The 9365-nt window shown below is 42.6% G+C and overlaps 1 protein-coding gene across 10 annotated transcripts in view; it reads right to left on the reverse strand.

Annotated features, from left to right (window-relative positions):
- The window catches only part of LOC102289154 (microtubule-associated protein 2), a 75158-nt gene that overhangs the window by 22845 nt on the left and 42948 nt on the right, over positions 1 to 9365 (reverse strand). For all 10 annotated transcript variants that reach the window (XM_005920180.3, XM_005920181.3, XM_042219835.1 and 7 more), the window contains one exon: positions 1192 to 1379. In XM_005920180.3, the coding sequence (XP_005920242.1) occupies positions 1192 to 1333 (142 nt within the window). In that variant the 5' untranslated portion in view covers positions 1334 to 1379. The remainder of the gene's footprint in view (positions 1 to 1191; positions 1380 to 9365) is intronic.

A 9365-nucleotide genomic window follows, 5' to 3' on the forward strand; every position in this document is an offset into this window, starting at 1 on the left:
TTTGCATATCTCATCATGGTGTGCAGTGTATCCTTAAAAATAATTGAAGAAACTGGGCAAAACAAGAAGTATCAGGCTTAAAAAAACCCAAACCCTAAAATATTGACTATGTTTGGAGGAGGTCAGTAGAGAGGAACGAGAGTGACAGCCGTCTACAGCCATCTGTGAAACACGGTGGAGGCTCTGTCATGGCTTGAGCTGCATGTCAGCCAGTGGTGTTGGAAGTCTTGTCAAAATGTAGACACAGAAAAGTAGCATCAGATTTTGACTGTGCAATACAATCTGGAAACGATCTGATTGGCAGCAGCTTCATCGTTTGATTGACTGGCCTCTCCACAGCCTGGAACTTAACATCATTGAAGCAGTCGATTGGCAAGAGCTTCATTTTCAGCATGACAATGATCTTAAACTCACTGCCAAAATCATAAATGTTAGAAAAGAATAAAGCTGAAGAATAAAGCTGGTCACACCAATATCGACTTTCAAGCTCATTAGAAACTTTACTGCATTTCCATGGATGTTTGGACATTTCAATAATCACTGCACCTATTTCCCATTCTCCTAGTAAAATATAAAGAAAAGAGGCTGGCTCAAGACTTTTTCACAGTATAATAATATACTGCAATTATATAATAATTTAACCCTCCAGTTTTGTGCATTTGCTGATTGCTGATGATGATTATAACTGTTCGAGACAGTTTATCTATAGCCTAGTAGGTTTATAATCATAACTTTTTTGATAACTTTTTTCCCCTTTTTGGCTACTTTCATTTTTTGCTATTTGTTAACTTTTGTGCTCAATTTCAATCCGGTCCACTGCGCTCTTAAATCTTATTGTAATTCTACTTTGTCAGACGAGTTGAGCTGATCCTTCCACTTGACACCGTTTGGGAATCACCAATTTTACACCCACCAAAGAGCCATCACTGTACCTTCCCCAATGTCCTTCTGCCTTTGTTAACACAGCTACAGCAGACTGTCCATGTTCAGCACTCATTCAATCAAAACACTTTCATTTGTTCAAGTGCCTTCATGGGATTGACTGCTCTTGCCCAGCATGATGGAGCCAATCACAATCCTCACAGCTGTAGACCCATCTGGTGGTGTGTGCAGGCACTCCAATCAATGCCATTGATACAACTCTGCATGCACATGCTTTTGCACACGCTCGCAAACACGCCGCACGCCTACCTGACGTCCCAGGATGCGCAGCCGCCCCGCCCCCGTGGTATCCATTCTCTCTATAGGCCGAGCTGTAGGCGGAGTAGCCATTCTCGCCATTCTCCTGGCCGTTGGAGGCCCAGTGCCCCTCTGGCTGCTGACCGTCTGCCATACCTGCCTGCTGGGAATCCGGGGAGGGGAAGGGTCACCTGTTGTGTCTAAGGGTGGGGGGCGGGAGAAAAGACAACGTATTATATAACAATAATAATAATAAACAGATGAGTCTTGGCAGAGATGAGTCTTTGCTGCAACAATAAGAGGGAGAAAACCCCCTGCGTGGTGAAGGTTACAGAATTGGCCACTAGGGGGAGCAGTGTGCTACGCTGATGCTTTACCGGCCGGCCTTTGTCTCAGCATCCACGTGCTGAGACAGGAGGGAGAATATGTGCATCTCATTTGTCATGATTCATTAGTTTCTTTGTTTGGTCTTGCTTTTATCATAAAGGTGTATATGGCAACACCGCCTGATAAAATACATGCCTTCATTGCACGATTATTTGGATTAACCCCCCCTGCCTCCCCCACAGAGTGCAGGGATGGAAAAAAAAGCAGGTGATTAGTAAAAAACAAACAAATTCTCTCAATTTTTAATCCAAAATATGTGACACTCTGCTGTAGAGAGGCTATGACACCGTGGTTGAACACACCCTTGATATCCCATAAGGAGGCTGTTACCATGGCAACCACAACGGGCCTTAAGGGTAGTGGGGGGGGCGTCCGGCAGATGGGTTTGACAGGCTCACCCTTTCAGTAGCAAACAAGTGCTCAATATGCACACAAATCTCGGAATATAACACAGCGACCACATTTCCACCAATTACAATAACAAAAAGCTTTGTTGCATTCAAGTAAGTGCTGCTGAAGTATCTACGTTTTAATCAAGCCTCACTTAAAGCTATGTTTTACCCTCCAGAGCAAACACATAATGTTGCCTCCCGTGTCTGCCATTCTCCCTAAACAGGATCATTATAAACAAGCAGCTGCAAATTATTTCATCATAACAAACCATCAAGAAGACTCCTTTCTTCTTCCTCTCCCTTCTGAGGCACAACCTTCATGCAGGCAGGGGCCGGTCAGTCAGACTCTCAGCAGAATATTAATACATCTCTTATACCCCCAAACTATGGAATAAAAATAACCATCACGCCAGCGATTGTGTCGCCTCATCCTTACACTCCTTTCCTGTCTCCTTTCCCACCCTGCAGCGTCGCATGATGACAGGCCCGCAGTGATCGGGGCTAATGTCTGCTGCAGTGTGAGGCTCAGACAGAGAGGGAGAGAGAGAGATGAAGAAGGAGTAGAAGGAAGACCTACTGACACTCAAAGATACTAGGCCAAACTGTCTGAGACTGAAAATCTCAGCCCAGGGCTCAGTCTAGTCCCAGCTGTTGCTAAGGAAGAAAACTGGTGCGCTGACAGCCACATGGTGCTCATGGTGGTTCAGAACCGCTCTGACCTGCTTTTAGCTTCTTTTTCAGCAATATTGTGCCACACTTGGCATTCACACATTGTCCCTGCAAAGGATGTCATAAACCCTGGCTGTTTAAATAAAGACGTTGAGAAAAAAAACAGGTTAATTTACAGAGTTTTGGGCCAATTAAAATCTTCAATTAAAGAGTACTGCCTGTTTACAGTACTATTAAATTACACATTGACCTTAGGAGCAGAACATGTATTTTTTCCATACTTCTTAAGGATACTGATAAATAAAATTAAAGCAAAGACATTCAAGAAACGCGTGTGGATTGGTGTGCTTCTAAACAGCATCCAGACATGATCAGGACGACCTGCTGAAGTTTAAACTGAACATCAAAATGAGGACGAAAGGTGATTTGTTCTCCATTCTGCATCCTCCATTCAACAGTGATCAGTATACAGAGAATGATATGAAAGAGCAAATATCCTGAGGAGAATAGCCAGACTCCTTTCAACGGATAGGATGGTAACAGTAACTCAAGTAATCTCAAGAAGACCACACTGAGTGCCACTCCTGTCAGCTAAGCAGGAAACTGAGGCTACAGTTCACACAGATTTGCCAAAACTACACAACAGAAAATTGGAAAATTGTTGCCTGGTCTGGTGAGTCTCAATTTTTGTGACATTCAGATGTAACTTGATTTAAACAACATAAAAGCATGGATCCATCCTGCCTTATCACAATAAAGGCTGGTGGTGTAATGATGTGGTGGATATTTTCTTGGCACCTTTTGGCCTCCTTATGGCCTCCTTAGTACCAACTGAGCATCCTTTAATTACCACACCCTACCTGAGTATTGTTGCTGACTATGTCCAGCCATTTATGTCCACAGTGTACCCATAACACACCCATCAGGTGTCAGAAAGTTCACCGAGTTCACTGTACTCAAATGGCCTCTTTGGGATGTGGTGGAGATGGAGATTCTCATCATGGATGAGTAGTTGGAAATAACAACTCTGTGATGCTATTACTTTAATATGGTCTTAATATGGTGTTTGGTGAGTGTATAAACAAGCAAATTCTGATTTTTTTAAATCCCCAGATTAGAATTATACTTAATTTATTCTGTGACCTTTGGACTTAAGTAACACTTTATACTGAAGTCACGCCAAATTGTCTATTTTTTTCTGTTGTTTGGCTTTGCCAACTCTCCAGACCTTGCTTTCCAGGCATACCCTGTCATCCTCGCACACTTAACATGATTCGACATTGCCCTCTCGCACCGGTTCCCCTTGGTTGTTTACCAGTCTTAGTGTGTTAGAAAGGGATAAAGTCTGCAGTGGCTATTTTCTAACCACAACACCAAAAAATTAGAAGATTAAATGAGGCGTATTCTGCAGTGATGAAAAGCCCTATAACGGTTTTCCTCTCATGTTTCCCACAGCAATCCCTCTCTTTTAAGACACAAGATACTTTAAGAAATACACTCTGCAGGGTTGAACAGACAAAGTACAACAAAATGAAGTTTGATCTTTATATTTTTAGGCATTTTTTAGATACAACCCTAACAGCAATAGCACAGCATGAGGACCATCACATTTTTCTAATGCTTAGAGGGTTAGCTCAACAGCACTAGGAGTCAAAAGTGATCCGTCAAATTCCATCACATCTCGAGTTTGATGCCTTAAATGAAATGTTCCAGCGTGATCGCTCGCAGAGAAGAAGAAGAGAAGGTGTGGCAGCAAGCCTGAGGCTAATCGGACATGAGTGGGTTTCTCTTCTTCGTCTTTCTTTCCTCTTTTACTGTCATTGTCTCGCGCTCTCATGACCCCCTGCTGCGCTCCTCTCTACCTTCCACCCCCAGCATCTCATCACACCACCCAAGCTCTAATCCCACCACATTTCCCTCCCTGTCTGCACCTCATCCCTTCCAACCCCACCCCAATCTGGGTCACCCATCATGCCTCCGTAGAGCGCCACTCACATCGGAATGTCACCATCCATTTAGGATGGAGGATGGAATCTCTGGCAGCCTGTCTCAGTAGGCCAACCTGGCCTTAATCCTCTGTGGGAGAGGCCGAGTGTGTGTTTGAATGTGTGTGTGTGTGTTGGAGAACCTTTGTGTTTGCAGCTAGGATCAGCACGGTCACTAGGTAAGATTTTCTACACCACACTACAGATTAACAGTATCATTTAATCTCTTCTATTTGCTTTCGAGCAGACTAATCTCACGATAGTATCTACTGAATATCTGTATGAAATGAGCGTGTTATAGAGATATAGATATTTTATTTATTGTTCGTGTCTTTTTTCAAGCAAATCAGCTTGTTACACGCGCATTGGTGCACTGAATGATGGCTGACTGTCACATTGAACAGAAGAACTGTGAAGTACTAAAGGACAAAAAAGTTTCCCGTGACCTGTAATCAACCCAGAATCCAGTGGCTTCCTCATCTGGCAGCAGATGGACAGATTATGTTTTGCTGACTCAGCAGAACATGTGGCGGGGGGCTGGGGGGCTATGAAGCGTAATGAGTGCCTTCAGCGAAGTGTGAATGAACTGTGTAAATGCTGGAGAGCAGCACGATGAGCGAGGCACGCGCACACACAAACTCACAGCCGTGAACACGAGGCAGGGGTGATATCCACTCCTTACAGATTAAGTGCCGTAATAACTGGGGTAGAGGTGCACTGAGATTATATTAGCACCTCTTTCAAAAGCACTGTTTTCTAGATAATGTTGATATTACTCAGTAAAAATACATTAAATATTTTAAATCACGTGATAATAAAACTGTAAAAAAGCTCAAGGTTGTTTGTGTCCTACTTTTTATTTATTAATACTTTAAACAATAACCTGAGTATCAAAAACTAATGTCACCAGCCTTTCTTTTTGCTGTGTTTACATCACTATGTATCTGCATTCCTATCAAATAACTGCTTCAAGAGATCTAAGTGACTGTATCCGGGTCTCCTTCCCTTTCTTTGGTCACAGTCCAGATCTGTCCATGTATCTCCTGCCAAGAAGATGAGCTAGACTCATACATGGTAAAATAAGATTTTTATCGACTCATAAAACTTGACGATTGACGATTACTTAGTTTTTTAAAATGTCTTTTATGTTGCTGCCTCGTGTCTCGGTGCTCTATTTTTTCTCTTCTCTTCCCCATCACACTCTTCCAGTCATGGTGGATGGCTGCCTCTCCCCGAGCTCTTGGGTCTCATGAAGGACTCTTACCTGTTAAAAGGGAGTTCTTCCTCCCCACCGCTGATAAGTTGTTCCTCAAAAGGGATCGTAAAATTGTGGGACTGTGGGATATAACCTTTAATTTGTCAGTAATGATTGGGGTTCATATATACAGTTTTACTAATAAACTTTTCAACATGTCCACATACATGTCCCTAAAGAGGACAATATAACAACACTGGATGACTGATTTGACTGATAAGTCCTGTAAGTTTTGAGGTGGAGGCTCCATGGATCAGACTTTTGTCCAGCACGTCATAGATGCTAGATTAGATTGCGATCTGGGGAATTTTGAGGCCATTCCTGAACCATTTTTACTTTGTGGCAGGGTGCATTATCCTGCAGAAAGAGTCCACAGCCAGCAGGGAGTACTTTTTCCATGAACTGGTGCACATGGTCTTCAACAGTGCTTAGATACATAGTTTGTTTTCAAACCATGACACTTGCCGGTCATGTGAGCAATGCACATGAACCCAACTATCCACATGATGTAAAAGAAAACCTCATTCATCAGACGAGGCCATCTTCTTCCATCGTTCATGGTCCGGTTCTGCTGCTCATGTACCCATTGTGGGAACTTGTGGATAGAGGTTAGCATGGGCACTCTGACTGATCTGTGGCTATGCACGTTCTTCTGCAACAAGCTGTGATGAACAATTTGATATGCAGTAGCTTGTGTGCTGGATCAGACCATACGGGCCAGCCTTAGCTGCCTATGTGCATCATTGACCTGTGGCCACCCATGACCCTGTCTCTGGTTCAGTGCTGTTCCTTCCTTGTATCACTTTCAACAGAAACTGATCACTGCAGACTGGGAACACCCAGAGGAGCTGCAGGTTCGGAGATGCTCGGAACGATTCATCTAGCTATCACAATCTGGCCAGTCTGTCAAACTTGCTCAAATCCTTATGCTTGTCGTAATGGTCATAATGTGATGTCTAACTGGTGTATGTAAGTTATACTTGGTAGGTTTTAACTTAACTTTAACTTATTATTACTGTTAGTAATTTCTGAGCTAATTTCCTTGACCCTTCCAAAATTTCTCCAAGCTTGAAAAAAATCCTTCAAATTTGTACATATGTGCATTAGTTAAACACATTGCCTGCTGCAGCTGTCACCAAAACACGATGTAGCCTGAACTGATATGTGTTCATCACACAAACAAACCCATACAGGTGCTTAGTCATCATCATAGTAACCATGACAATATATTCACTTTATGTAATCTAAATGCTTCTCAATCGAAAACAATGACAACAGTAAGTTCATTAATGTGTGCTATGCAGTTCATTTTAAGTAACCCACACCTGCAAACTGATGTTCCCCCTTTTAAGGCAACTCAGGGTTGAGTTTAACTGAAAGCAACTGCTGGCTTTATTTTCAGCCCCCAACCTCATCACAGCAGTAGATGTTCCCTGGCATGCATCAGCCCCATCCTGCAGTGATGTCATTGTTTCCATGGTGATATAACAGCCAGTGTGACCAGTAGAGGAGTGTGACTTTGACCACGTTATGGATCCACAAAGAGGTCAGCAGAGCCTGCAGGATCCGGGAAGGGGGGGGGGGGTCACAAATGGGAGCGGAGCCATTTAACTCATCAATATCCTGATAGCTGGTTACAGGTTGGGCTCTTGATGTCATTTTAGGCTTTTATGCTGCTGGTGGTGCTAATGGGGGCGGTATTAATTATATATTTTTGCATGTAGACTCTTTAGTTGCTATGACAGTAAGAAAAATACCACACAGCAGGATTTAAAAGAGAAATAAATCAAGAATGTATGCCTTTCATGCTTTGATTACAAAAATAATCAATAAAAGAAAAAGAAAACTTGAGAAAACTCCTAATTTTGTTAATCATCTTGCAACCCTTCCAGTTTAGTCTTGGCTCCTATCGTCGTTTCCCACACCTTTTGCTTTTCAAAAAAGGTTACAGCCAGATTGTTTAGATACATAAGAAACACACATCGAAAGAAAAACAACACAGTCAAGCATAATAAACTGCATGATCAAAAACTGTTTGCTTCTGCAGTATCTTCCCCGGCACATCTGTGTCAGGTGAACCTGTGCATTCAATGGTGTCAGCGTAATTGGCAGAATCACTGCTCCCCCTGGTGGAGCCCCTGTTCCAAAATCGACACCTATACTGTATGTTCAACTAAAATTTGCAGCTGCCCAAATGGACAAGCCAGATGCCTTCTGGGGAAAGGTTTTATGGAGAGATGAGACAAAGACTGAGATGCTTGGTCACAATGACCAGAGGTATGTTTGGAGGAGTAAAGGTGAGGCTTTCAAACCCAAGAGATGACTCAGTTCATCTCGGCTGGAGATGGTTTGCTCTGCGCCGTCAAACTGGGATATCAGAGAGGAATCGCTGACCTGACGTCAACTGAAATGAAGTTACTGCTCAGAGACATGTAGACGGGGTCTACAGTAAAGATGGTGTAAAAGAAATGCATTCAGCGTCTGAACACCATACAGGTGTTTTTTTTTCTTGTTTTTATGCCACTTCATTTTTTAGTTCTTTTACTTGTTTTTTTTTTTTTACACTACTTTTTGACTGTTTGTATGTGAAAAGTATTTAATAAATAAATAAACTTACTTAATTACTTACAACACTTGGAGGCTGAGGTACTGCTTTGCCAGGATCCTCAGCCTCAGCACATATCGACAGACAGTTAAACAAAAGAAAACTATGCGAATTAAAGACAGCGTAACGAAGCCCTATAGCTGTGAAATACATCAAAGCTCGTTTTGGATGTATCTCCTGAAGGCTCAGTGCTAATAATTTCTTTTTTTTAGCTTATTATTTCGTTTTTATTATGGTATTAAAGAGTGGAGGCAAATCTCTACCAGCCTACCGTGCCCACCAAGTAGACAGTGGACCATTCATGATCATGAAGAGCTGGAATTACACTTGTGAACTGAATAACTTTCTATTATTGACACATCAAACAAACGGCTGCCAGGACAAACAGGACAACTGTGACATGTTTACACAGCACGAGCTCGCCGCCGTGTTTCTCAAAACTTCCTGTCTGTCAGCCCAAGCCCTCTCTTTATTACCCAAACCGAAGTGAATTTTGATGCCAATTACTGCACTACCGCGCTTGTATACACCTACACCTACGCACACAATCTGCTAGAAATCAACTGACACGTACACAAACACCCACCGGCTCACGCAAACAAACACAGCTCAAATGCATCCAGAAGTCGTTGCTTAGGAGCGAGCGCGTTGTTAACACAAGCTAGATATAGAAACAGATGGTTGTGAAATCTCCGTCCTGCCGCTCGCTCTGTCATTTCTCTCTCTGTGACGCCACTCAAACACATATCAGCGGGAAAACACAAGATTAGACTTTCAGCTTAATGACTCCTTTTTGGAATACAAAAATATCCGTCATGACACCAACGCAAACAATCATCATCATTTCTCTTCTTTGTGAGCATAATTCCCCCTCTATTATATATATATATATA

Source organism: Haplochromis burtoni, unplaced genomic scaffold (genome assembly GCF_018398535.1).
Source record: "Haplochromis burtoni strain Fernald_Lab_line unplaced genomic scaffold, NCSU_Asbu1 Contig_38, whole genome shotgun sequence".
NCBI lineage: Eukaryota > Metazoa > Chordata > Actinopteri > Cichliformes > Cichlidae > Haplochromis > Haplochromis burtoni.